At 33.6% G+C, this 27,703-nt stretch overlaps 5 protein-coding genes across 18 annotated transcripts; 2 read left to right on the top strand and 3 right to left on the bottom strand.

Annotated features, from left to right (window-relative positions):
- Window positions 1-220: 220 nt before the first annotated feature.
- On the bottom strand, window positions 221-2,869 carry LOC135161500 (uncharacterized). Of its 5 annotated transcripts, XM_064119137.1 has the most exons (11): window positions 2,736-2,869; window positions 2,612-2,666; window positions 2,426-2,530; window positions 2,186-2,341; window positions 1,917-2,109; window positions 1,683-1,840; window positions 1,330-1,614; window positions 1,047-1,236; window positions 739-982; window positions 598-663; window positions 221-522 (listed from the first exon to the last, which is right to left on the bottom strand). In XM_064119137.1, exons 1-10 carry the CDS (start codon window positions 2,867-2,869, stop codon window positions 618-620), a joined length of 1,566 nt encoding a protein of 521 aa, XP_063975207.1. In that variant the 3' UTR covers window positions 221-522; window positions 598-617. The 5 variants fall into 5 exon arrangements, 4 of the variants coding, with proteins under 4 accessions (XP_063975207.1, XP_063975206.1, XP_063975205.1 ...); XR_010298781.1 differs by having other exon boundaries at window positions 598-982; XM_064119136.1 differs by having other exon boundaries at window positions 221-663.
- On the bottom strand, window positions 2,397-7,597 carry LOC135161509 (serine-rich adhesin for platelets-like). The gene is made up of 5 exons (XM_064119157.1): window positions 7,114-7,597; window positions 6,725-6,905; window positions 6,440-6,642; window positions 3,977-6,358; window positions 2,397-3,850 (listed from the first exon to the last, which is right to left on the bottom strand). The coding sequence occupies exons 1-5, from the start codon at window positions 7,212-7,214 to the stop codon at window positions 3,142-3,144; spliced, it is 3,576 nt and encodes a 1,191-aa protein (XP_063975227.1). The 5' UTR covers window positions 7,215-7,597; the 3' UTR covers window positions 2,397-3,141.
- Window positions 7,598-7,677: 80 nt separating this feature from the next.
- Window positions 7,678-10,958, top strand: LOC135161504 (uncharacterized). 2 transcript variants are annotated; one of them, XM_064119146.1, is made up of 4 exons: window positions 7,678-8,462; window positions 8,611-8,642; window positions 8,757-8,853; window positions 8,938-10,958. In XM_064119146.1, exons 3-4 carry the CDS (start codon window positions 8,816-8,818, stop codon window positions 9,968-9,970), a joined length of 1,071 nt encoding a protein of 356 aa, XP_063975216.1. In that variant the 5' UTR covers window positions 7,678-8,462; window positions 8,611-8,642; window positions 8,757-8,815; the 3' UTR covers window positions 9,971-10,958. The 2 variants fall into 2 exon arrangements, with proteins under 2 accessions (XP_063975216.1, XP_063975215.1); XM_064119145.1 differs by having other exon boundaries at window positions 8,740-8,853.
- Window positions 10,959-11,093: 135 nt separating this feature from the next.
- Ziz (Zizimin) lies at window positions 11,094-19,533 on the bottom strand. 2 transcript variants are annotated; one of them, XM_064119097.1, is made up of 7 exons: window positions 19,092-19,533; window positions 18,606-18,939; window positions 18,395-18,511; window positions 15,268-18,327; window positions 14,982-15,168; window positions 14,852-14,866; window positions 11,094-14,734 (listed from the first exon to the last, which is right to left on the bottom strand). In XM_064119097.1, the coding sequence occupies exons 2-7, from the start codon at window positions 18,702-18,704 to the stop codon at window positions 11,619-11,621; spliced, it is 6,594 nt and encodes a 2,197-aa protein (XP_063975167.1). In that variant the 5' UTR covers window positions 18,705-18,939; window positions 19,092-19,533; the 3' UTR covers window positions 11,094-11,618. The 2 variants fall into 2 exon arrangements, with proteins under 2 accessions (XP_063975167.1, XP_063975168.1); XM_064119098.1 differs by lacking the exon at window positions 14,852-14,866 and having other exon boundaries at window positions 18,606-19,533.
- LOC135161496 (2-oxoglutarate dehydrogenase complex component E1) lies at window positions 19,528-27,658 on the top strand. Of its 8 annotated transcripts, none has more exons than XM_064119105.1 (9): window positions 19,528-19,678; window positions 20,562-21,032; window positions 22,388-22,490; window positions 23,080-23,142; window positions 23,975-24,465; window positions 24,551-24,730; window positions 24,854-26,592; window positions 26,805-26,924; window positions 27,035-27,658. In XM_064119105.1, exons 2-9 carry the CDS (start codon window positions 20,568-20,570, stop codon window positions 27,132-27,134), a joined length of 3,261 nt encoding a protein of 1,086 aa, XP_063975175.1. In that variant the 5' UTR covers window positions 19,528-19,678; window positions 20,562-20,567; the 3' UTR covers window positions 27,135-27,658. The 8 variants fall into 8 exon arrangements, with proteins under 8 accessions (XP_063975175.1, XP_063975178.1, XP_063975179.1 ...); XM_064119106.1 differs by lacking the exon at window positions 19,528-19,678 and adding an exon at window positions 20,213-20,351; XM_064119108.1 differs by lacking the exon at window positions 23,080-23,142.
- Window positions 27,659-27,703: the final 45 nt, after the last annotated feature.

Raw genomic sequence — 27,703 nt, 5'->3', positions numbered from 1 at the left:
GAGCTCAATGTTTTTCGGCGATTAAAGTACAGCTAATGATGGGCATAATAGTAATTATGGTAAATTCTTCACATTGAATGAATATTGATAGTTTTCCTTTTCTTCTTTTTCGGTACAGTAAATAAAAAAAAAATATAATAATATATATATATATATGTATATATCTTTGCCTTTATCATCATGTTGCCTTGGCGACATTTGATAGAAGTAGAAATTTTCAACGCCTCGTGTTATTGTATCATCATCAAGAGTACACGATGCACTATTTCGTAAGATGTCGTAGAAATATATCTATATACATATATATATATATATATTTGTATGTAAGAACATCTGAGCAGCAGTAGAAGAAGAAGGAAATGTTACTTTCACATGGCCTTCGTGATTGCAGATGCATAAAATCCAGAGGCTGGTGTGCGTATTAATGACCTCTTGTCTGGAACTTTCCTCTTCATCTCAAATATAAGTAGTTAAGAACCGATTGTCTTTATTATGTCAGACATATGCGGAGCGATTTAGTCTCTAAAATTGAAATAAACTGAAAAAACTAAGCTAGTAAAATATATACTGAAACCAGGAGTTTATGAAGATGTTTACATAGATTGGAATGGAAAAATTCAATCGTGTTCCACCAATTTTTCAACTTTTCCGGGGGCCAGATAGCTATAATAAATATTCAGGATGAATTAATAGAATGGTTTTATATAAATTAAAAATAAATTAGAAATACATTGATACCTTAAATTATAGGTAGTATTGTCCGAAGCAAGTAACAATGGCTTTTCGCACAATGATTTGGCAGTACATGTTTTTGTACGACGGATTGAGGATTGGTCGACAGGTTGATAACTTAGGCTCATGGTCGTCTCATTTTCCATTGGATTATCGAATGATTGCCACGTTCGACGAGGTTTGAATGACTTAAGTCGTGAAAGATGTTTCAAATCATGACCAAAATAGGATAATCTTTGAATCGTACAACCTGGTATGAGTGAATAAAAAATGAAAAAATGAGTGCACCTATGTATGTATAATTAATAACTCACCTCCGAGTGGCTGATGAGATGTTTCCAAATTATCCTTGGGAGGAAAAGCCAGAACAGGAATACCGCATTTCCAAGTAAAATCGTATTTTTGAGTTGTCAAGTTTTGTATTGGCCCTTTACCTGCCCAGGTTTTTGAACACGGCAACACACAGTTTTCAGGTATTACACCCCAATTTCCCAAATAGCTCAACTGAATTTGACACAATGATTTTTTTTTAATTTTGGAATTAATAATTCATATGGAAAAAAATATGATAGAAAAAATATGAAACTAAAATTGTACCCTGTGAATTGTGTCGTGGGACAGGGGACACGCGGATAATTGAGTAGATGATAACGGTGTGATGGGCAACCGTCTAGCACATCCACATCCATGATAACTCAGATTATATGTTGTTTTATCATCAGAGTAATAATCGGCATTCAATATATTTTTCGAGGGTCTCATAATAAAGGGCTTACGTATTGATTGTTTATTGGGCAGATAACTGAGACGATAAGTAGTATAATCATCCAATTTCGTGCGTGGCGAATGGTATTTAATATACTTTTTCCATGGGCTGTTATTCTATAGAAATGGAAAATTATAATGATATATTTACGCAACAATGGTTTAAGATATAAATTTATTCTTACTTTAGTTGATGGTAATTCATTTGGCCAATAGCTAAGTTTATATGTCGTACAATCGTCAACCGGTACAATCCCTTTCATATATTTACTGATGGGTTTGAAAGAAGTAATAGGAGTTCGACCATCAGATTTATAATAACTCAAATTGTAAGTGGTATCACCTTCATAATTGATGAATTATTATTCCTTTTGACGGAGTATTATTTAGGACACTTTTATATTATATTTATACATTACTCGATAGTTTAGTAGTTGGACAGCATAAATTCGGCCGATTCTTCACAGCCTTTGGTTTTGGTACCAATTTCCAAGTGTAATCGCATTTGTTTGTTGTCATATTTAGCATTGGTCCTCTCCCTAACCATTGTTTATCGCATCTTATTGGGTGAACTTTTGGTTGATCCAAGTACCAATTTCCCAAATAACTCACCTAAAATATCAATGAAAAAAAAATCCAAGTTAATACAAATGCACAATAGCTAGAAAGTAGGTGTGAAAAGTTATACTTTGTGAGTTGTTTCGTCGGCAATGGATCCGTCGCCAACAGTGAGTGAAGCTTTGTGTTTAAAAGGTTTTACTCTGGAAAACGTTGGTTCTTTATGCCAATATGACCGGTTATACGTTGTGTATCTTTCAATTGGATCGGGGGTTCTCCAGTAGGTCTAAATATTATTGTTGGAGAAAATCTATTACATTAATTCCAATTGGATTAAAACAAATTTATCATCACAATAATTTTTATGTACACGTATCGGAGCGAAAGATTTGGGTACATCTGGCTGGATATATTTGAACAATTTCGATTGACCATCACAACAACAGCAACATTTACAATTTTCACGGTGATCCACCTATACATTTTATTTACTTATATTAATTGTCATCTATCAAATTGTAGGTATATGTGGGGAACAAAAATCCAATCAACATACACAAATGGTCTTTTTCAACAGAATTACAGAAGGGCGATGATAATCTACTGGACGACTGCGAAACAAATTCAATATAGAAATAATTCATATTATAATTGTATAAAACTTGTAGCACAATATTCACCGATGGGATTGAGGGCAAATTTCCATAATTTTTCCAATTACACAAACTATTGAACGTAGTCTTAACAAAAAAAAATGACTGCAGATAAAATCTAAAAACGACCGAATGAAACATTCTTTTTTTTTTATTTCCATATTTGAATGATAATAATGAAAAATGCGCAGTATAAAAAATAGGTTATTATATTTTTACAATGTTTTATTAATGATTGAGTAAAAAAAATATGGACTTAATGCTATATTCTTAATTGACGGCATCGGGTCGATTATTTTTGGTATGAAGTCACTAATGATAGTATTATATTTGTACAAATTAACTTTTAATGAAGAAAAACTTCGAATTGCTTGTCAAATGGACATTTGTAATTTGGTATCGTCTTATATACCTCGATTGTTTTGCGGTTTCCTCAAGTATAGGTAAAACCAATTCTTTGGAACATTTGTGGAGAGTGTGTCGCGGCAACTGCCAACAAAAGTGGTACATCTGCAGCATCAATATCTAATACACTGGTTAAATTAGCAAGATTGATACTACATATATCCATTGTCATTATCAATTGTGCTAGAGCTTCACTCCGGAGCCACATTTCTCGCATTTTAGATTCCAAGATGGTAAAACAATATAGCGGTGATTTGTCCTTCGTCCACAAATAAACAAATGGCTCCAACATTCCCGATACTAATTTCGACATGCCGACTGGTAATAATGAATTATACATTGGTAATTTATTAGAAATGAGTCCAACTTGACAATTATCGATATCAGCCACAATACAGAGGGATTCCGAGATTGAATAATCAAAGAGTGAATGTTTAGTGGACAGGCCAATATCATTGACTAACTCTGATAATTGACTTTCCATTGTTGGATTTATAACACTATCCGTTGTTTTCTTTTCATTAATATCTTTATCCAGTTTATCACTTTGATTGGATTTCTTTATTAAACCCTGGATAATAAGATCTGCGGTATAATGGACATCTGAATAAAAAATGTCTCCATCTGATTTTAGGACTGCTCTCTGCAAGAGAGTATCTGTGTATCCTGCGGTTGGCTTCATTTCACTTTGTCCTTTCATCAAATCATCATCATCATCATCGTCATCCTCTTTACCCCTGAAAATAAATATATTGATGCAATATTCATTTATTCATTAAGCATATAGATTTAATACTAGTAATAATAATATCAATAATAATAATAGCAATAATAATAATAATAATAATAATAATAATAATAACCTTGGCATAGGCAACTCAATGAAACTATTGGCCTCCAAAAGTTGATCGACAGTTGAACAGTCAGTTCGACAGTTACGCCCAGTCCGTATTCCGATAGTTGATGCGCTGCAAGTTCGTAGAACTTCAGTTGCATTAGTTGGTGTTTCCAAAAGCAGTTTCCTGCTTTCAAAATTCCCATTTGCAGTTGAGCCATTACACTTTGGACACGAAATACCAAATGATCTATCTTTACTCAGAGATGTACCAGGACGTTGAATACTTTTCGAAGTTTCGGGAAAATTTCTCTGAAGAATTTTTCTTAAAACTCCTTCAGGCAACTGAGCAGAGGTACTCGGTACGCGTGTAAATGCAAATGAACATTGACAACTATAATTTCGATTTGTCTCTATTGGCTCTTTTTCATTAATTGCCCGTTTTTCATCACCAACAGTGAAAAAAACGTGATTCTGTTTATCACTTTCATACGCAATCTGGGAAAAGTATACTTCTCTTTCATTGGGACCAGTGACATTAATTGAACACACTTCCTTGTTTGAATCACAATGATTGGGAAGCAATAATGATTCCATTGTTTTTGAGTCCAATTTATTTTGACATTCATCCAGTGTCAATAATGGCGCATTTGCCGTAGTTTTTTCACTATCTCCGACTATTTTAATGATTTTGGAATTAATCACATCTTTTTCGAAACTTTCTATATCATCTTGATATGAATCCAATTTCAACGCAACTTTCTCCTCCAATTTTAGACAATTTGAGCTCTCTAGATTGAGATTTTTACTTGAACTTGTAGTTTTCTTTAATCTTGGAATGTTAAAATCATCTTTTTTCTCCGTTAAAGAGCACTTGGCCACTCTATCGTTGGGTTCAGTTATTATTTTTGTGTTCGAACGTCCTGTAGATGAATTTCTCAAGTTATTGACGGTAGAATATTCATGACCAGAAGAAAAACATGATGAAGATGAAGAAGACGAGGCGGTAGCCAAGCCCGATGCCACTGTCGTTGATAATGCTGATGTTGGTGGACGAAAAGATGAAATAATAGCAGATGAGAATGCTTTACTCTGCTTTTTTTTTATAACAGCAATAGCTTCTAGTACATCTTCACCCGAAGTGTTACGATAAATATAATGTCTTTTAACAATGGCACTGCGAATAAAGTAGGAAAGAAATTTTAATATTGCATCGATCAAATGCAATTTATCTGCATCACCAGTTATAATTGTATGTACTCTTTTTGATGGACTTCCCAAAGTACCATACAACTCACTTAACTGTATCCACAGTGGGTTACACGGATACTTTCTTTTCATATTCTCCAACCAGTTTTTTTCTTCTAATGATACAACGCTGTTGACCCATCCCAAATGATAGGTCAAGACAGCTGTAATTAATGTACTGAGAAAAAAGTTCGTTGATTTAGTATCTAAGATGTTGAGTAACTGACACATTTGTTGAAAGTTCCTACAGAGCATGGTACTTCTTTTATAATTTGAAATTGATTTGTTGAGAATAATTTCGTGCCATATTGAAAGATCATTATCACCATATTTCCTAGTAACAAGTAGGCGCAGTAACCAGCATGTACATCGAAAAGAGGTTTGATGTAATCGCTCAATGAGCCCTCTCTGTTTATTGCTAGTTATGCACGTCTGACAAAGTCTATCTAATATTGCCTCTAATTGTGATGCATGCTCAAAAATCCTCAACTCCATTTCTTTTTCTCGTTCAGGTGTTAATTTAATGATTATCGTGAGCCCCAATCTTGTTTTGTGCCGACGTCTACCAGAATTATAAATATCATCGCACGTAGAAAGACACAATAGTGGCATCTGACTAGTAGTAGTAGTAGTAGTAGTGGTAATAGTTGTAGTAGTAGTAATAGTAGTAGTAGAAGTAGTAGTGGTAGTAGTGGTAGTCGTAGTTGTAGCAGTAGTAGCTGTTGTTGTTGTAGTAGTCGTACTAGTCATAACAGTAATAGCAGCATTATTACTTCCATTACTAATAGTATTAGTAGCTGCAGTATTGAAGCAAGGGCTATTATCTCTATAAATTTGCAACCCAAGTATTTCATCCATTTCATAATTTACATCTGTAGAGTGATTCAAAGATGTTGAGACCGCTCGTAACCATCTTCTACGAAGACTCGGATAACTACCAAAGCCCGATGATGATGTACTATTACTATTTGACTCTAGGGATCCTTCTGAATGACTGTTCATTGCAGGTGATACTGGAAATTTTGGTACATCGAGATCCCAACCACTGCAAGTACTTGAACATGTTGAACTCTTCCTCAAGCTATTTCCTGATATATTGCCTGAGCTATCACGAGAGAGTAGCTTTCGCATATTTCCATTACTTGAATTATTATTATTGTTATTATTATTATTATTATTATTATTATTATTATTATTCGTGTTATTATTATTATTATTATTATTGCTATTATTATTAACTAACGATATTGCCAAAGTTTCATCGGTCAATTTCTCATTGTTCCTGCGAATCATATGATCTGGTGCGGGGAATACTTTTGTACATATTATGCATCGTGGATATTCCAAAGTGTGAATTTTGAAAAGAGTCCCTCTGTATGTCATAGCCACGGTTCCAAACACCATTTCACTCAATAAATTCACGTTATCGCAGACTTCTTTGTCGCACTGTAATCAGCATAATTCAGTACCAATAGTACCAATTATTTTTGACTCACAATTGTAAATGTGATAAACTGAGTAAACTCACTTCATGTGGGAGTCCATTTCCATTCCTGGAACATGAAGTGCTTGTGCTGCGGTAGGTTGATGAAGTTGATGCATTATTTTTTCCAGCAGTAAGAGAATCGAAAAGTAACTTTCTACCACGCCGTTCACATTCACGAAATAAGAGAACTCTTATTTGATCTGCTCCAAAATTCAATGTGTTTCTGGTAACCATGAAAAAGACAATATCATTGAACATACCTAAACACTTGTTACCCGAGTTAAATAAAGGTTATGATCTATTAGCTCAATGAAATCTATTATTTGGTAATGATTATAATATTATAGAAGATGAGAGAAACTTGAAAATCATCATCAGTAATGGATTTTCTGTATAATAAAGGGAACAAATAATAATATAGGGTCTCTCACCGAATGCGAGTTCCTGCACTAATATCAACTGGTAATTTGCAATCTGCAGTGGTTTTAATATTTTTTCTTGGAACAAAAAGTCTATTGATCAAAGGCATCATAGGTTGAAAAGTCGCCCATTCACTAGCCCCACATTTCTACTATTTTCACTGTTTGTAAAACAATATTCGATAAAAAGACGAACACAAAGATATATATTCATATATATAAATATATATGGAGTATATATTACATATATGTATGTAGACATACGTGCACGAAGCACCTGCATATGATTCTTTTTTCTATTTTATTTCTCATTCACATATAACTCCACATCTCTTGATATTTCGTATTATTTATTTGATTTGTTCTTCAATTAATCTTCAATAACCTCGACTTTATGTCATAGATGTACACACAAAATGATCACTCAGTGCACGTATTCGCAATTCCATAAAATATCACAACTGTAAATAAAGTCACGTGCAGCAAAAGTCATATGATGTATTTCAGATAATATATGTCACCCTAGATACAAGATAAAAACATTATCTTCAAAGGCAGACATCTCATTTTCCATTCAGCATTTCACCAGCTTATATTGATTAATAAATTGAATAAACAAACACAAATTTTTCAATTTCCAATTAAATTCTGCATGATAATTGGGAAAATTATTCACATGGTAAAAATCCATTGGACATCATATTTTTATTTAATGCGACCGATGAATAAACGGTTTATGCGTATATGAATAAAATACACATAATGATTGAGATGTGAAACTAAAAAGTGTTTAGACCACGAGTGAGGCGGTAAATGATTGTACCCTTCAATTTATTTAATCCTAAATTTTGATTAGGTGTAATACAGATGATATGATTATTGTCAATTTTTTTAATGCAAATAACATATAATGCGCAGAATCCACAATAGAATATGGAAACCTCTGCTGTGCTATCCGTGTGCATTAGATCTGACATCCCTTGTCCTTTTTTCATCCCTTTCGTTTGGTGAATGGTGCAGGCGATCCGCATCTCACGGCTTCTCTTTACATTTATCCAATGTGCTGGTGAAATATAGAGCAATAATTAACGGGATTTATCATTATAATATTCAATTGATAAATAAAAATCAATATATACATATATAATAATTGAAAATGAGACAGTTTTGAGCAAATTAAACATGTTTTACTACTATTGTCCTATCATTCTTTATTCTCACTGATTTATTGATTGAAAAATAAAGAGTAAAACTGATGATACTGGCGTGCAATCGGCGCAAGTTAGTTTCGATTGGCATCTCTGACATGAAAGTCGATCAATACACGTTCCTTCACTACCTCCACATTTCTTTCTACATGCGTAAGTTGCTTGTTTTCTTTTCCATTTATCTTTGTTTCTAACTTTTGCTGATGCATGGTATATAAACCATGTACTATAAAAAATAGAAAATATAGAAAAATATCGAGAGCTACAATAATATTTACATCTCTTTTTGTACATTTTCAAGGTTTCGGTTGAATAACGCAATGGAGAGCACGTGTAAGTTAGATACTGAAACTTATTATACTTATTATGAATGATTAATTAATATAATGGTAAAATAACATTTTTACTTGAATACCTCATTAATACTCAGTTACTCTCCATCAAAAGAGTCCTGTTCCATTGACTGCTGTAGGGCGTATTCAGTGTCAAAACAACAACTCATTGACATGTTTACGTTACTAATTTGGAATTACTGGTATTTATGGTATGGAAGGATAATTAGTATCGCTCGAAACATCATGAAGTATAATTTCCCTTAATTAATAATGTGTAATATTTATTTTTCAAGGGCTGTAATAATAGCAGGGCTAGTACTAGCCTCTGTATATGGTTGCTGGCTGTGGAAAAGACAAAAAATAATGATAACTTGTTCAACTGAGAGTATAGCATCATCTGACAGAAGATATTCAACTGCCTGTTATCCTCCTCCACCTCATTACAGTCCATGCAATTCATTAATTCAAACTTTACCGCCACCGTACAATGAAGTAACATCAAAGCCAGACCTCTATCCTCTCGTTATTGGATTTGGAGATGAAAGTATGGGGAAAGGACCGTGCTCAAGCTTTGTAATGCGATACTTTCGTACACTCTCCCATACAAGTACACTTGATTCTCTGAGTTCAAGTTTTATGTGTAATGTTGTGAACGAGGCCAACACTATTATTCCACCTCCTTATTCAATCGATTCATGTAACAATAGTATTGATGAATTATCAACCATGGAGTGTGAGAGAGCACATCTTCCCAATGGAGGATCCTTTGTTTCACTGGCTAATAACCAAACAACTTCCGACATATCGAGTCTAGCAGCGCAATCACCATGTTCTCCCCCACGTGCTACCAGTCCCACCATTGAATTACGTGAACTACTTGATAAAATTCAGCAATTGCCGCCCCACGACTCTTCAATTAATCGAATAAATTATCAAAATCGTCCACAAGCATTGAATTTTCGAGGAATTCAATCGTCAATACAAGATTTTTATAGTCCTGGAGAGTATATAAACAGTAGCCGCTTACGGCGAACACGCGGAGGTAAAACTTACATGCCTCTTGGTCAGATGACTGCAAGGAATAATAAACCAAAGTATTGGCTATCGAGATCGGCTCCAACAACTCCATCGGGCACAATACCCCTGACTTTTATACCCGGTGTTCATAATCCATTGAGGCCCTTAGATACTACTCATCATCGTCATTATAATCATCATCAGCAAGCAATTCCCTTGCTTTCGGAACAAGATGAAAATTCCATTCCACCGAATTCTGCTGAGGGCTCATTTTTCACCGAGAACGGCGAACAATTACAACAATTATGACTATTTATGTCATATTGTATGATATAAATATATTTCAATTTATAAAGCTCAGATGAGAACCTCAAACAATTTTAGTAATTGTAAAAATTTGAATCCTCTTATTTAAGACTGTTAAATTACAAGACAAGGACATTATTCCTCTCGTTAGCAAGATATTTTTTATTCGAAAAAAATTGCCACTCGTATTGCTATATGCTCAATGGATTCAGACAGCCCTGCATTGGGCAAATAGTTTTTCAGTCGAAAAAAAAGTCAAAATTTATTTAATGCAAATCTTCAAACTCTTTTCATGAGTAACAATAAAATTGTAAAATTTGATAGATCAAGAGTGGCATAAAAATTATCTTGTTATATGTAAAAAATGAAAATAATAATAATAATGATAATAAAATACAGTGAAGAAGAAAAGTAAAAATACGAAGGATTTTGGACTTGTAAATTGATGAGTTCCCATTCCCCCATTCTAAAAGTGTTACAATGCCACAGAATAATACCAAAGAGGTTCATCAATTTTAATGTTTAAAAAATACATCTAAATTACATGATTATTATTACTGTGAATAAACATTTACTGCACCCAGTGCATGAATAATGCAGAGAAAAAAAATAATATAAATATAAAAAATTATACAAACTATACCAATGAATAACTAGACGAATAATAATAATAAATTATTATTATTATTGCGCTGTGAAAAAATCACAGTAGTGAATGTGAATCCCTTAATTTCAGTTACTAAAACAACACATAGAGTGAGAATTTCGTAATAACGATGCTCATGTACCACTTTGTCTCTACGATGACGATAATATGACAACAATGTAGATACTTGATATAAAGTAAGTTAAATGATAATTCTATAGCTGATCACCTCTTTTCGCTCGAAAAATAATGTTATTAAAATACCTGTGCATCAAGTATTGTCATGTATTTTTTTATAAATAAATGTAATACTATGAAAAATGTAATAAAAATATTAATTCAAAATTTTGGAATTTAAATATAAATATATTAATAGTCAAATACTACTCGTCTTTTACCTTAACAATTTATATTTAGCAAGAGAGTAAATAGTTATTAATTCCATAAGAGGCCTATTTATTTCATTAATGTGTAAAATAGATACAATATTTTTCACATATAATATTAGAGAGAAAATACACATATACAGCAGCAGTTCATGGATTTGATATATTTTCAATGATCTCGTATTTATAAGCAGTAATAAATTATTGGACGTAGCGGTAGTTTACCATATTTAGATACTTAGTTATTCAATTGTGACTATCCAAGTAAATGACTATTCAATAAATAAAATGTAAAACACATCTATTGAAACTCTTTGTTTACAATTAAAAGTATGAACAATCTAAGTTTAATGCTACAGATGGGCAAATGAAATTATATATTTAAAAAAGGCTTGTAATTATCCAATTTTTTTGCTTATCAGAAGAAAGTTTTTATATCTAATGGAATTGGATTATTATTATTATTAATAATATATACATGAACAATTTATGCTCGATTAAACTTAATAATAATTCATGGAAAGTCCACGAAATTTGTAAAAAAAGTTTATAAATTTATAAAATTATCAAATGACTTCATGAATTGTGATTCAATAAAATTGTTATTTAAATAAAAAAATTAATTTTTTGAAACGATAATCCCTTTTGGTGGATTATTATTCGATCCACTTATAGCATTAAATAAAGCTGAACTATTTCTTTTGAAAGTGTCATGTATATCGCCTGGCCATATAGATTCGCCAAGTAATGGCGACAAGTTATCACACAATTTATAATAATTATCTTTTAAAACTCGTTGATACTCTTGTTGATCATTTGTAATCAATTTACTATTTATCTGCAAGGCTGTATAACATATTTTAATGAAATCTCTAAAGACATCTCTGAGTTGTTCAACTTTATCATCAGGATATTGTGGAGATAAGGCAGGATCAAGAAATGCTGAGGCATAAGCAAGTGGCCCAGCATTAACTGTAACGCACACACTGCCTTGAAGTCGCAGTTGTAATTTTTTAATATCAGTTGGTAAAATCAAAGTGACATCCTGAAGCTCTTGAACTCTCTGTTTCATTTCGTCTAATGCCACTTCAATCGGTGTTAATTTAATTATTTTTTTCTCTATAACAAATATCCGTTTCTTAATATAAGGGAATGCAAATGGTGTGAATAAAATAGTCCTTCGTTTCCACTGCTCCTCTGGACTGCCATGAGGCTTTCCTTCTTTAGTGAATGGTGTCTCAAACATGAAACTTGAGACATCGTGATTCTGTTGAAATTCAGTTACTCTCCTTGCAAGCTCTTCATTTTCAAAGTAAGGAGTGACATGGGTCACTTGTATATATGCTAATTTAGTATCAAGTAATGTTTCATCAATTGGTGCTGAATCCATAATCATTTTTACATTCTCTGAGCCAAATTTATCAGAATATAAACGATTGAGGCGTTCCGATACTTCAGAAAGTGATGTTACTTTGGGCTCTTTATAAATATACTCTTGACAATTTTCTTCTTCAAAATAAGCAGAACCAACAAAAGCAACTCTATAATAACGTCCAAGTAATCTTTTACCAGTTCTTGTTACCTCAACAATTTTATTACAAGCTTGCGCCAAATGAGAATAACATGTTGCCAGGGCACTGTAATCAGGTTTGTTCTCAAGCATAGGAATAATAAGTCGATAAAGTGGCCCTAATAGTTCAAAACGCTCAGCTTTTTCTAACGTTTCAGTGCATTTTTCCAATTGCTCGAGTAGAATTGCACTATTATAATGGACGTCTTGCACTCCGGAATCGAGTTTTAATCCTTTTTCATCTTTACTAATATTTATTGATATTTTATCGAACGCTTCACTACCCCAATGTTGAATTTTTTTCATTTTCAAATATTCAGCAATGAGTGCAGCAATATGCAATTGACAGCAAGCAGCTTCAGAGTAATCACCATTTCTCGTATGATTTCTTGCCATTGTTTCGAGCCAGGTATGCCTAAGCTCAGGTGTACTTGCATAAGAATTAGCTAAACTGTGTTGTAAATCGACCAACATTTCAGGATTATCATTGTGTTCTCGCATTTGTGCTGTCGCCATTAATACAGTACGAATTCTCTTAATTAAATCCTTAACTTCAATTGGAAAACCTGTTCCTTTCATAACTTTGTCCGACGTTGCATAACTATTTATCAAAGATAGTGACTCTTGGAATCGTGAATTATTAAGACCAATAACGTTACCGAGCATTTGTGACACTGATATTATTACTTGAAGATGTACCCTTGTTAAGCCCTTTCTATTTGTATATTCAAAATTACTTCTCATTAGTAAATAGAGTAATGCACATGATTCTTGTCTAATTGAACTGAGTTTACTATTGCAGCATCTTAATAAATGATAACATAAAAGTCCACATAATACTGCACTCCCATTGAATAATACCATTGAATAATTATTCAGATATGCTCGAAAACTTGCAAATACGTGACGATAGAGACTCTCCGATTGGCCTATTTCTAAAAATTTCAAATAAATATAAAATAATTTTTTCATTATATTATTATCACCGTCATTAAGAAGTAATACTTCTTTAAAATGAATGCAAAATAATCCAAGGCAATCGAGTACGATGAGTCCAATTTCAGTTGATAAATTTGCCTCTTGTAGAATTGTCTGAAATTTTCCATTTTCCTCCTCGTCGATTAAATTCTCTCTTGTTGATGGTGGTATATTATGAGACTGAAGTGTAGCAGTTGCCGAATTATCTGATGAAAAAATTGGTGGGGCTATTCTAGCCGGCAGTGTCATGGATTTGGTTGTTTTCACTTTTACATTCGTGTTGGAATTAATTTTCGATATTATCTGCCTTTTTCCATCATATTTGAAATGATGTAGACTCATTTCAATGACAGTGAAAAAACTTTGAATATCACTGTTGGAGCATTGTTGCCACCAAGCAATTATTTGATGATCACCAAGATACTTCATAACAAATAAAAAACAAATTAGTAAATCTTTCATTTCCGATGATTGCAGTTTGTCACATCTCGGCGATGTTTGAGTTACACTCAATGATCTTAAATGCCCAACTTTACGATTGTGTTCACTTGTTACATCATTATCAGGGACCGTCACATTGCTTCTAGAATCACAACAGGCTATTGTTGTGTCTTGTGATAAATGAGAATAAGAGGCACTTGATAAAGTTGATGCGTTAGACTCTATGCTGGTACATGATAATCCATTGGCTAAATTTTGTCCAGCAATGGCAGCGAAATAGGTTGAATCACGCAAATGTACGGACGCTCGTTTTGGCGATTGTGCATCTAAGTGGAGTGTCAATCTGTGCACTGATTTTGGTGTTTCATTATTCATCTGTTCTTTATCTTTATTATTGAACAATGAATTGCTCATTGGCACACGATTCGAGGAACTTGCTGGATCCAATACATCAAGCTTATTATTGCATTTATCGTCAGTCTCATCTGTTCTCTCAAGCCTGTGTAAATTTTCCAACACAACCCCCAACCAGGGAATATAAATTGCTGCTATGCGACTCATCTGGCCTTTATTCTCGTATCTATCGTCTAATTCATGTTTGGCGAGTAAATCTCGAAGCGTGGCTATAGCAATTTTTCTTATCTGTACTATTTCGTTGAGCGAAGATTTCACTTCTTGAAGCAGTAAACCGACAAGGAAGTGATGTTTACAAAACTCCTGAGACAGGTAGTATTCCAATAATAAATCTGTAATTATGCAATCTATGTATTTATCTTTTTCATTTTCTCTCTCTCTATCTTTATCTTGCAACACTGGAATATTATCAACAATTCGGAGATAATTATACATATTATATTACCTACCATCACTTTCCAATTCTGATGCCGATTATTGTTGGAATATTTGACAAAAATCAGATATAATTAATTTTCGTAATATTATTGATTGTTATTGCTATTGTTATTTATAAGTACTATTACTCCAGTATCTTACCTTTCGTTGTTACCCGGCTCTGCATCATTGGTAAATTGAAGGAAATATAGTGTTCGTGGGAGCATATGATTTGTAGAAAAATAAACTTATAATCTTGGAGTGCTCTCGCATCACCGGGTGTAAAATGGCTCATGTACTGATTAATGAGAGTAAAGACAAATCCTCTATCCATAAAAGTAAGGCATTTCTGGAATTGATAAGAGAATACAAAAATGATTGACATAGTTATAAAATTTTTTAGGAAGAAAAAAATAAAGCAATAAGAAAACAATACTTCACATTGTACCTTAAGGAAATGTGCAAGACTTTTATTTAATTCGTGTGTCTCCGCTGGCATTTCTTTGTACTTGATCATCAAATAAGGCATAATTACTTCCAATAACTTTTTAATTGCTTTATAATAATTATCTGGAAAGCGTTCATTGCGATGCATTTTGATTCTTCCAGTTGTCAGCATATGTTGTGCCATACTTTTCACCATAATTTCAAAAAAGAAATTCGAATGATGCATAAACTTATTGACAATAAGAAAATCAGTGTTGCTTGGTTGAAGAAGAGTTGGAAGATATTTAACAAGTTGTTGGTGAACTGTAGTTGGAGAATTAGTACCACTGGATGGAGCAAAAAATACAAATTTCACGTACGTCTGAAGTACATCTCTTCTTCCGGCCTCATGAAGTAAATTTATAATGTGAATCAAAAGTCTAATTATGCACAAACACACTTCTTCTGTTGAACCGGAAATTAATAATACAAACAGTTGATTGAGTATTGTTGGTAAGAATGTTATTGCAGTGACAAGTTGTATAGCATGTGCTGCCTTTAATATTTTACAAGTCTCTATGTCGCATGGCACTATCGTCGACACTTTTCTATCCAAAATTTTCTCAGCATGGACAAACAAATTATGCAAATGTAAATCTCTGGTAAATACAGTGGACGTGAGGTGAAATGATACTGTGAAAATGGGCCTCTGACCATCAATCCAAGTGACATCAGGACCAGCATTGCCCTGACCAAGACCTAATGGTTCAATCGAAAGATATCCTGATGGTAAATGTGTTGCAACTGGCAACGAATGTAAATTAATTCCCATATCTATAAGAAGTTTGCCTTTATCTAATAAATGTATCCATGAATAACCAACACAAGTTTCGATGCAATTATCCTTTTTCTTAGTCATATCACAGCTGATGTGATAAAACGAAAAGAGAAGATGATGCTTAGCATGAAGTTTGTTGGGTAATTTAATTTTTATTTCTTCATACCAGGAAGGCATTACACTGTGATGTAATACTGGACAGCTTCCTCTAGTTGATAATATTATAGAATTGGATTTATCATAAATACATTTCAATGCTTTTTTTCCACCACTCTCGTCCTCAATCTCATCATTATCCCTGATCTCCACAATACACGATATATTTCTAGCTCGGTTGAAAAACTTTTGTGTATCAAAATTTAAGCTCTGTGGATAAACGTATAAGTTATTTCTATAAGTTGTGTAAGGATGAAGAATATCTCTCTCTGATGGGCTTTCAAATTCCAATATTTCAAGAGTTGGTAATGTAACTGGTGGTATTGGAAAGGGTTGAATAGGCTCCAACGATGTTGTCAATGTATTTTCGGGAAGTTCATTAATTGTTTCAACATGGATTTTAAGCCAACCAGGTATCACAGTTAATTTACTCAATTTCTCCGGTTTTCTATACTCAGAGAGTAATTTAATGATATCATCATCGCGCATTTTATTGATTTCTTGTCGATAAATTGCTGGAAAATCAGACGATGTATCGAGCTCATTGCTGTATAATCGAAAAAGTGGTCTTGCCGACCAAGCAAATGGCATTCGATAATTTCCAAGTCGGTGATAACATGTTTTCACATTTTTGTGAACTTTCAGGCCCAAACGGGGATCCTTAGTTGCTCTTATATATGGTTCAGCTGATTGATATACGTTTCCTTGAAGTACTTTTTCAATTCGTACAACGAGAAATATTTCTGGATGAGGATTGCTGATGCTAAAAATCGCTTGATTCACATATTTTAACCATTTCGTTGGTATTTGTCTATGAAATTCTTCAAATGTTTTGTCATTAGTGGTATTTTTTCCTTTTAATTCAATGTCATCGTCTGCTATTTCATTATTAACCATTATACTTGGAGTTAATTCATCTAACATATTGCGAGCAATATCATTATTGACGTCAAAATAAAAATTTTCAGATAATTTACGGCCTTGGCGAATATCAAATAGGCAAAGACTAGTCTGATAAGGTTCAACTTGACACAGAGTTTCATTATCGTCAATGGGTGCTTGTAAGCGAAATTTCAATGCTTCACATTTGATCAATATTCTTTGGCCAAAATATTCCTCGTATGGACTTGAAATTTTGTTATTATTCTCTGATAATATCATTGATAATGTCAACACTGGTGAAGAATTCTTTCCTCCTGAATGATGATGATGATTATTACTATTACTATTATTATTATTATTGCTATTATAAAGATTGAATAATCGTTTTCTCTTCTCTCTTCTTGCAAGTAGAATACTAGTATCAGTTTCTCGGGAATACTTAATCAACTGTGGATTCATGCTTTGATCTAATCCCTTGAGTGTACCGTAAATTGGAGCAGATTGAGAGGAAAGAGCATTTAAGGGTGGCGTTACATGTCCAGCACACTCTAATGATGATGAACGTTTGTCCTCTTGTTGTTGATAATGTTGCAATACAAAATTCAATTTTAACAACCAGTCTTGCATATCAGACTCATTATCAGCACCAAATATATAAGATTTTTCAGTTCCGCTCATTCTTAGTTCAAAACAATATCTTCCGCGTTTAGGATTTTTCACAACCTCCGTACAAAAATCCATGACAATTGTTAATTTGGCCTCACTCTTTTTTTCATCTTTGAAGAGCTCCAAAATATATGTTCCATCGACTTCTTGATGTAAATTACAGAAGCGTCTTTTAAATGACTTAGAACCAATGTGGGCGAACATTCGGTCAGTTTTTTCCAATCCAATTTCAGGGCCTTTCATCAGATAACCCTCCTTGGTAATACCGTCATTTTTTTTACTCATCTCTTCGTCAATTTGATCAACATCTGTATCAATCTCGTAAATTTCGTCTTTGAACTCATTAGACTTTGATGATAATTTAGGTAGATCCATGTGTGTACCACTGTATGCAGCGTATTTGTAATGTATTATATTCCAATTGGATGCATAACTCTTGAGACATTCTCTAGTCAATAGACCCTCAGTACCGTCTGTCGCCGACAATATCTTTTCAGCGGTCAACTGAACTGTTCGGCATTTTCTTGGCAATACAATTTGCTGTAATAACCAATCTGTTAGAATTATTATTAATTAACGTTTTTATATCGACGATAAAATCACTTACAGAAACATCATCCTGTGGATAAAGGAGTAATTCTCTCTGTGGATCGTTTTGCAGAAGTGTTCTGTTTTTAAAAACAAAATTCTCAAAGTCCACTGGATCCACTAAGCGCGGCTTATTCTACACAACAATATGAACAAAAATAAAGAAAAAATTCTGTAACCCAATAAACGGAAAAATTACATTCATTGATTTTTCAGTATTCTGTATGTACCTGGACTGTACTTTCGCGAACAACCTGAGATACAGTCTCTCGGAGTTGTGCAGCCATGCCGGGTTTCCCAAGGGCGCGCGTAAATTTTCGCTCACTCATTATTGTTTCCACAAATATATCGATAACAATGATATCAAAGTAACTAAGAAACGTAATTAATTGCACTGAGGCATCCTATTAATGAATAGACCATTGCGAAAAAGAAAAACCATGACAATTTTTGCCTATTGAGAGTCACGAGGGTGCACAAACACTGTTGGTAGGTCCACGCCAGTGTCGCCATTATTACCGCCGCACCTCGTTACACTTGGTAAACTCGTTGTGTCTGCTGTCACTGTGAATTAGATGAACCTTATTATGCTTCCATATCCCCCGTCGTAGTGTATGTGACGATTTGTGTACATGGAAAATTATGAAAATTCCATTTTACTATACGCATTATTGTTATCGAATTTAAAATGGCCCACTGAATAGTTATACTTCTACCTTATTTATAACCAGAAAGATTGATTCCTCTTGGCGAACAATAAAAGTAACACAGGCTAGAATGCTTATATCAGCAGATACATCTAGAGTTGGAGAATGTTTCTCATAACATCGATGTTTCGTTATAAAAATTTTTGGTTTTACATTAATTGACAAACATTAATTCATCCCGGTCTAGATCATTCCTTTAGAGTCTTGCATCTCATTGTTTATAAAAACTAAAAGTAAAAAATGCACTAAATACGCACACTACTATTACCAGAATTAAAGACCCTGAGTAAAGAGAGTCATAACATTATCCAGGGTAAGTTCACAAAAGAAAAAAAAAAACAGAACCCGCAATGTATTGTTGGGCGTATATTTTTTATTTTATTTTTTGGCGCTTTGTGTATTATATATTGAATACCAGACTTTTTTACGTTATCTATTTATCTAGAGTGGCCTGCGCGACGTAGACGACATTCTGAATTTCGTCACTTGTAGATTGAACCTATGGTGCGCACTTCATATAGATATATATTAGTCAGTCTCTGCGGCAAATGGTGGACGGGACGGGACTGTCATCGTAGTGGCGTTCACATTGTAGGGTATGTCATCGTTAAAATACTCTTTTGGATTGTTATATCAATTTTTCAGTGGCACTTCCAGCAACAATACAATTTTTTAATGTACTTTAAACAGTTGCAATTATCTAGTATAATTTTCGTTTTGCGTCATAGAAGAAAATTCGGCGTATTATTCTTCAGGCTGTTACGTAAAATAATTGCACAACTTATAAATAGTGTTTTTTTTCATCTCATTGTCCAATCATCTTTATTTTAAAACGCATACAATATTAAGTTTTCATATAGATAGGTCATCGTAAATGAAAAAGATCGGTGATTGAATAATTACAAGGCGAAGAATATATGAAATATAACCTATATCTATTGCAATACACATCGTTGATTGAATTCCAAAATGAATCCCTGATTGCAGCATATGCAGTCCTATTTATTAAAAATAAATAACGAAAGATAGCCTTTAATAATACTTTTTTTTCAGTGTGAATATTAAAAATTGTATTCTCTATTCGTATATCCGAATAGTGAAACCCCTTTATTCGAGAGAATAGCTCAACATAAATCACGAGATATCACATGATTCTTTTTCACAATGTCAATGGAGAGAATGTGTGTCTATTGAGGAAAAAGATTGAAAAAAGGTGTTATTGCCGAGATACTTTATAAATAAAAATGAAATGTTTTTACGCACTAAAAGGTAGAGCATCAAACAAAATTGTGGTTTTAGAATATACTATTAATAGTATAATGCAATTACAATTTTTGCATTTTTAAGAAATGAAATAGTATTATACTTTTATAATGGAGAGTTTGATATAAATTACTTCTTTTACTCATTTTATAATTGTTTTAAAATAGAAAAATAAAACTATGGAGATACATAACCATCAATCATTTCCATTTTCAGGTCAAAATGTACAGGACTAGAACGGTATTTAGTTCTTTGACCCCTCTAGCCCCGCGAATATATGGAACAGAACGATTCGCAAGTTGGTTAGTACGGGGTTATCCTTTTATTCGTAATCGACAAGCTGTCGTGGCATTGGAATCGAAACGCCGATTTTATGGTAGTAAAGTTGCTACAGAGCCATTCCTCAATGGCAGTACCAGCTCCTACGTTGAAGAAATGTACAATGCCTGGTTACGGGATCCCCAAAGTGTACATATATCTTGGGATTCGTTCTTCAGAAATAGTACTGCAGGTGCTGGACCTGGTCTTGCATACCAATCTCCACCATCTCTAGCGCCTCGACATGATCAAATACCATTGGGGACAATTCTACCACTTGGTGGTACTTCTCAAGTAGGACAAGTACCAATCAATGAGAAAATTATTGACGACCATCTTGCGGTTCAGGCCATCATTCGATCTTATCAGGTATTTAAGGATTGAAATTATAAAATCGGAGTTTATAATGGCTCAAATGGGGAAAAGTGAACAACTCGGCACCTCCCAATATAACTTTTCATACGTGTATAATTAAAATACACTATAATTATTCCATTGATAATGATACCTTAATATTATTTTTGTTTATTATTATTATTATTATTATTATTATTAGATTTGTCTTCCACCATGGGCTGAAGAATAAATATTTTACTGTGCAAGGGGAATGGTAAAGAGCTCTGCATGAAGCAATCACTATAAAAAATAATTTATGTCACACAGTTATGGTTGTTTCATAACACTAGAACTATCATCCATATACAATACTATTCAGTCATTAATTCATTTATTTAGTACGGAGCATGCTTTTCAATGATGGAGATCATTTTATTACGCCCCTCGTTCATCGTTTCAGAATGTATGTAATTTGGAGCTATCGCTATACCCGTATTCGGCGTTACTGTTGCAAATTTCAATAATTTTGTCAAATCCACACATAAATATACTGTATTGAGCTCTTTACAAAAGGGGAATAACACGAAAATAAACAATGGCAAATGAATTAGAAAAATATTGAACATTAAATGAAATTTAAGGCCCGGGGTCATTTAGTTGCTGATTTGGATCCTCTTGGTATTATGAGAGACGACTTGGTACACACGCATTATGCTTCCCGTAAGGGAGCTCCCGAACGCGTTCTTCGGCAATACATGCTTGGTAAGGCAATCATTCATTCATTCATTCATCTATCCCTTATTTACTCTAAGTCGCATAATCGAAGTTCGTATAATTCATAGATATATGGTCTTCGTGTCGTTTGGAATTTAATCATAATAATTATTATGATATATTACTCATATTCATCTTTTATTGTTTTCTTTTTTGAATCTCATATTTTTCAATTATCTCTGAATGCTAATACTGAAAATGCATTGATATCTGGGGAATAAATGACATAACATTTCAATTTACCAATTGAAAATCATCATATTAAAGATTATTTAATTCCACAGTGCACTTGAATAGGTGAGGTAGATGACATGGATTATTTGCATGTTAACTGCATTTGTTTGAATCGTTGTTGCTGCTTGTTGCTTTTTACTACTGCTTTATGTGTAATTCATTGCTCTCTTCATTTTTATTATTATTATTATTATTATTATTATTATTATATGAATTTTTTTTTAATATGTAAAATGTTTATTAGGTTGTGGGAGGTGTGCGATGATGAAGTTAATCTATATTTCTTTTTTCTAAACAAAATATATATCAAGAATGCAATTGATAATACTTATCATAATGATACCGGCCCGTGGTTATGAATTATGGCGTTAAATTGACAGATACGTGGGCATCATATCGCAAAATTGGATCCTCTTGGAATCAACAGTGCTGATCTTGATGATAGGCATCCACAAGAGTTACTCTATAATCATTATTCTTTTGGTAAGCCAATAACTCGGGTAATGTCTTCCAATATTTTATTTGAAAAACAGTATAACCATCTTATAGTATCGATGATCTAGCCTTTGCATTGTTATGTATTTATTTTTATCCTAGAAGATTCACTCATGACGAGAAAAATTTTGTTATATATCGTTTGAAATAGTACCATATATAATTGATAATTAAAATTATTTTTGTGGTAAATGAGTGACCCATTTTCTTGATTGCAATAGTGACTGGACTATCTTTTATCAAATAGCATTCTCTAATTCATTGGAATTCCGTACATCATTTTCATTTTTTTCGGCACTGTTAAATAGTTAAATATTCTGTGCAAATATTAGCAGAAATTCTTGATAAATAGCCTTTCATCATCGTTACCGACAATAATCATTAATATTTACGGTTTTAATTTATTTTAACCTACAAAAATAATGATTTTTCAATAGATATACGGTCGGTAGATTGGCATTGATTAATACTAAAGGATGAAAATAGCATAAATAATAATAATTGAATAATTCAAGTGGCCATTGAAATACTCAATTGAAATTCTCGGATTTTCAGTCTGAGTTTAATGTTTTCACAGGAAAAAGCTCTCGCACCACATACTCTCAGGACCTTCAATATCGAGTAGCCGTTCTCATGAAACGTAGGTAGTTACGAAATCACGGAAAATCCAAAGCTCATGGTTTTAATCTTTTGATTTGTTGTATTCGTGTTCGGTATCGGGATTCATTTTTCGGCTAGGATTTTTCTCAATTTGGATGGCAACGGTGCGGGCTTTTTACTCGCGAAAGAATTCTCATTTACCCTATTATTCAACGTTCTTTTAAAATTAATCATTTATTTATTCATTCATTCGGTCTCTATTTTTTTCTTCATTCTCTTCCTACTCGACATTTTTCATTTCTTCTTGCATCTGTGCAATAAAATTCAATTGATGGAAGAAATGGTCTAGGCGCTTATCACTATCACAACGAACCAATCAATGCAATTATCCTATTTCATTTTCCACTTCATCGTTTTGTTTTTAACACGATTTTGATGTTTTTTTTTTCATACTAATTTCTAATTTATTTTCTCTCCTACTTACGATATGTATGGAGTATATAATTGAGCACATAATAATAATAATAATTATTATTATTATTATTTTAATTATTTGGTGTTTTTATTGTTGATTCTCATGAAACTGTATAAAAATTGAGCATGCACATGGTATACTTATAATGAACATAATGCCTAGAACAAGTGACTGTAAATATCTTACATTATAGAGAGAAAGAACTAATGAAAATCATGGTAAATGCATATGTATTTCTCAAATATATATTAGCATTTTCAGTATTGGGATATATTCTCTTCTCATTTATAATGAACAGAGTGCTATTCATTGTAATAAAAAAAAGTTGAATATTTTCATGGATTGATCAATTGATTAGCGACAAATTTTTATTAATGTTGAAATTAAAATCATATAGAGGAGTCTGATATGGAAAGAGTCTTCAAACTTCCATCAACAACATTCATTGGTGGGAAGGAAAAATCTCTACCCCTCCGAGAAATTCTGAAAAGATTGGAAAATGCTTATTGTGGGCATATTGGAGTGGAATTTATGTTTATAAATTCACTGGAGCAGTGCAATTGGATTCGTCAAAAAATGGAAACGCCAGGTGTAATGGAGGTAACAAATGATGAAAAACGTTTGATATTGGCGCGGCTGACACGTGCAACGGGCTTCGAAGCGTTTTTAGCGAGAAAATGGTCGTCGGAGAAGCGATTTGGTCTTGAGGGTTGTGAGATATTGATTCCAGCTATGAAGCAAGTTATTGATAAATCCACTGAGCTTGGAGTTGAATCTATAGTAATGGGAATGCCACACCGTGGTCGTCTGAATGTACTAGCCAATGTTTGTCGTAAACCCCTCAATCAAATATTCACCCAATTTGCTGCTCTCGAAGCGGCTGATGATGTAAGTAAATTTTTCATGATTATGCGTCAGTATAAAAATAATATTTATAGACAAATAACATAATTATGGAATAAAATTGGAACAGGGTTCTGGTGATGTGAAGTATCATTTGGGTACATACATTGAACGGTTGAATCGCGTTACGAATAAGAATATTCGTCTTGCTGTTGTGGCCAATCCATCTCATTTAGAGGCAGTTGATCCGGTTGTCCAGGGTAAAACGCGCGCCGAACAATTTTATCGTGGAGACGGGGAAGGCAAAAAAGTAGGCTTCCTTTTATTACTATTAGCTTATTTATAATTAATAATATTGATATTTATCTAAGATTGTATGATTGGTTATTAATTATCGATTATTGTAATTATAATGATAAATAATGAATTTTAGGTCATGTCTATACTTTTGCACGGCGATGCTGCTTTCTGTGGACAAGGTGTAGTTTTTGAAACGATGCATCTATCGGATCTACCGGATTACACGACCCATGGTACAATCCATATTGTTGCCAATAATCAAATTGGATTCACCACTGATCCTCGCCATTCTCGTTCGTCGCCCTACTGCACAGACGTCGCACGTGTCGTGAATGCACCAATCTTTCACGTTAATTCTGATGATCCCGAGGCGGTTATGCACGTTTGCAAAGTAGCTGCTGAATGGCGCGCTACATTTCATAAAGATGTTGTTATTGACATTGTATCGTATCGGCGAAATGGACATAATGAAATTGACGAACCAATGTTTACTCAGCCCCTTATGTATCGTAAAATTCGCAATACTCCACCAGTTTTAGATATTTATTCAAAAAAATTGATTGATGAGAGCGTTGTAACACCGGAGGAGGTGAAAGATGTTAAAGATAAATATGAAAAAATATGCGAAGAGGCTTACAGTGGGGCACGTCAAGAGACCCACATTAAATACAAGGATTGGCTCGATTCGCCCTGGTCCGGATTCTTTGAGGGCAAAGATCCATTGAAAGTATCCCCTACTGGTGTGAAAGAAGACACACTCATCCACATTGGCAAAAAGTTTTCATCTCCTCCTCCAAATGCTGCTGAATTTGTCATTCATAAAGGTATTGAACGCATATTAAAAGCACGAATGGAGATGATAGAATCGCGTCAAGTTGATTGGGCACTGGGTGAGGCAATGGCATTTGGATCACTTCTTAAAGAGGGTATTCACGTGAGATTATCTGGCCAAGACGTTGAGAGAGGTACATTCTCCCACAGGCATCACGTTCTTCACCATCAGACTGTTGACAAAGCCACATATCGACCACTCTGTTATCTCTATCCAGATCAAGCACCATACACTGTTTGCAACAGTTCACTCTCTGAATTTGGCGTACTTGGTTTTGAATTGGGTTACTCTATGACGAATCCCAATGCACTTGTTTGTTGGGAGGCGCAATTCGGTGATTTTAATAACACCGCCCAATGTATTATTGATCAATTCATTAGCAGTGGCCAAGCCAAATGGGTCCGCCAATCGGGTATTGTAATGCTCCAACCGCATGGTCTCGAGGGTATGGGACCCGAGCATTCAAGTGCACGCCTCGAGCGTTTTCTTCAAATGTCCGCCGATGATCCAGACTATTTTCCACCCGAGAGTGAAGAGTTTGCTGTTAGGCAGCTGCATGACATCAATTGGATTGTTGCAAATTGTAGTACACCCGCTAATTATTTCCACATACTTCGCCGACAAATTGCACTACCGTTTAGAAAGCCTCTCATTCTTATGACACCCAAATCACTTCTTCGTCATCCTGAAGCTCGATCGAGCTTTGATGTCATGACTGAAGATACACAATTCTTAAGAGTTATTCCAGAGGAAGGTCCGGCTGCTCAAAATCCAAGCGGTGTTAAAAGAGTAATATTTTGCTCTGGTAAAGTCTATTACGATTTGACAAAGGCAAGGATCGAGAGGAGTATGAATGACAAAGTTGCCATTGCAAGAGTTGAGCAAATTTCACCTTTCCCCTATGATCTGATTAAGAGGGAAGTTGAAAAATATCCAAATGCTGAAGTTATGTGGACGCAGGAGGAAGCTAAAAATCAAGGCGCCTGGTCTTATGTACAGCCACGATTCGCCACCGCTCTCAATGGAACCCGCGACCTTTCGTAAGTTCCTTAATCATTATCTTTCTTCCTGCATTTACAATGCCATTATTACTGTACATATGGCCCACATTTTCATTATTATTTCCACTTATCATTTTCTTCCATTTATTATTGCAATTATTATTATTATTATTATTATTATTATTATTATTCAATAATAACCCAATTGATAATTCTCAAGTACAACGGAAAAATGTTGGGCCATGTTACAGTAATAGAAGCTCTGATAAAAATAGTGATGGTTGGTTAAATGCTTGGTTTTCATCATCTAAATCATCAAAATCCGAGTCTGTACCTGAGCCACCACAAAAAACAAAATCACGACTAATCAGGTAACTGTTGCTTGTCAAACTCATAATTCACAAACAGGGTATATGCAAGTTTTATTTCAAATCTTTCTTCACATCTGGAAAATGATTGATGTGATAATTTCTTGTTACAGATATGCTGGTCGACCCTGTGCCGCGTCACCAGCAACTGGTAGTAAAATGCAGCATCTCAAGGAGCTAAAACAATTTTTAGACGACAGTTTCGATATTTAAAGTCAATCTTGTGTAGCAGTATTGTAGAAAAAAAATCACATCATTTTATTTATTTTCCTCTTGAACATAAGTTATAACTATACTTGCTGTAAACGAAAAAGAAAAAAAATATCCACCTTGGTCATTTTAATGGAAATATGAGAAACGACAAAATCATTAAAAATGATAATTTTTCAATATTTGTGCCTCTGTGTGAAAATATTTCTTGTGGAATTCGATTAGTGAGTTTTATTTTCAATTTTGAAATCGTTATTTATAAATCTACGTTCTCAATTATTTCAGTTACAAATTACATTATAAATTAATGAGGAAATAGGAGGAACAAAATGCAGCATCAGAATTAATTATTTTTAATGAAAGCGTTGATGAATGAATATTGAGACATTAAAGTAACAACAATAGTCCTCTTGAAATTAACAATCAAGTATTACTACTCATCTGTTGCACTGGTCAAGCACATACAAATGTGATTCCCCAATAGTCTAAATGTGAATTTTCAATAAATATTCATATAAACCAATCAATTTCAATGTGAATATGAATGTTTTTCCTTTAATTATTAATTTTAT

Source organism: Diachasmimorpha longicaudata, chromosome 4 (genome assembly GCF_034640455.1).
Source record: "Diachasmimorpha longicaudata isolate KC_UGA_2023 chromosome 4, iyDiaLong2, whole genome shotgun sequence".
Taxonomy (NCBI): Eukaryota; Metazoa; Arthropoda; class Insecta; order Hymenoptera; family Braconidae; genus Diachasmimorpha; species Diachasmimorpha longicaudata.
The sequence above is the reverse complement of the archived record's forward strand: the minus strand, read 5'-3'. Positions and strand labels throughout refer to the sequence as shown.

Coding starts and splice junctions, on each gene's coding strand:
- Ziz (XM_064119097.1), bottom strand. CDS start 18,704: ATGAGTGAGCGAAAATTTACGCGCGCCCTTGGGAAACCCGGCATGGCT. Junction 18,328..18,394: donor ATCCACAGGATGATGTTTCT/GTAAGTGATTTT, acceptor TGGTTATTACAG/CAAATTGTATTGCCAAGAAA. Junction 15,169..15,267: donor GTCTTGCACATTTCCTTAAG/GTACAATGTGAA, acceptor TATCAATTCCAG/AAATGCCTTACTTTTATGGA.
- LOC135161500 (XM_064119135.1), bottom strand. CDS start 2,869: ATGGAAATAAAAAAAAAAGAATGTTTCATTCGGTCGTTTTTAGATTTT. Junction 2,110..2,185: donor CCGACGAAACAACTCACAAA/GTATAACTTTTC, acceptor TTGATATTTTAG/GTGAGTTATTTGGGAAATTG. Junction 1,615..1,682: donor ATGAATTACCATCAACTAAA/GTAAGAATAAAT, acceptor CCATTTCTATAG/AATAACAGCCCATGGAAAAA.
- LOC135161509 (XM_064119157.1), bottom strand. CDS start 7,214: ATGATGCCTTTGATCAATAGACTTTTTGTTCCAAGAAAAAATATTAAA. Junction 6,643..6,724: donor GAAATGGACTCCCACATGAA/GTGAGTTTACTC, acceptor TGCTGATTACAG/TGCGACAAAGAAGTCTGCGA. Junction 3,851..3,976: donor ATTGAGTTGCCTATGCCAAG/GTTATTATTATT, acceptor ATTTATTTTCAG/GGGTAAAGAGGATGACGATG.
- LOC135161496 (XM_064119105.1), top strand. CDS start 20,568: ATGTACAGGACTAGAACGGTATTTAGTTCTTTGACCCCTCTAGCCCCG. Junction 21,033..22,387: donor CCATCATTCGATCTTATCAG/GTATTTAAGGAT, acceptor TTAAATTGACAG/ATACGTGGGCATCATATCGC. Junction 26,925..27,034: donor ACAAAATCACGACTAATCAG/GTAACTGTTGCT, acceptor TTCTTGTTACAG/ATATGCTGGTCGACCCTGTG.
- LOC135161504 (XM_064119146.1), top strand. CDS start 8,816: ATGTTTACGTTACTAATTTGGAATTACTGGTATTTATG. Junction 8,854..8,937: donor TGGAATTACTGGTATTTATG/GTATGGAAGGAT, acceptor TTATTTTTCAAG/GGCTGTAATAATAGCAGGGC.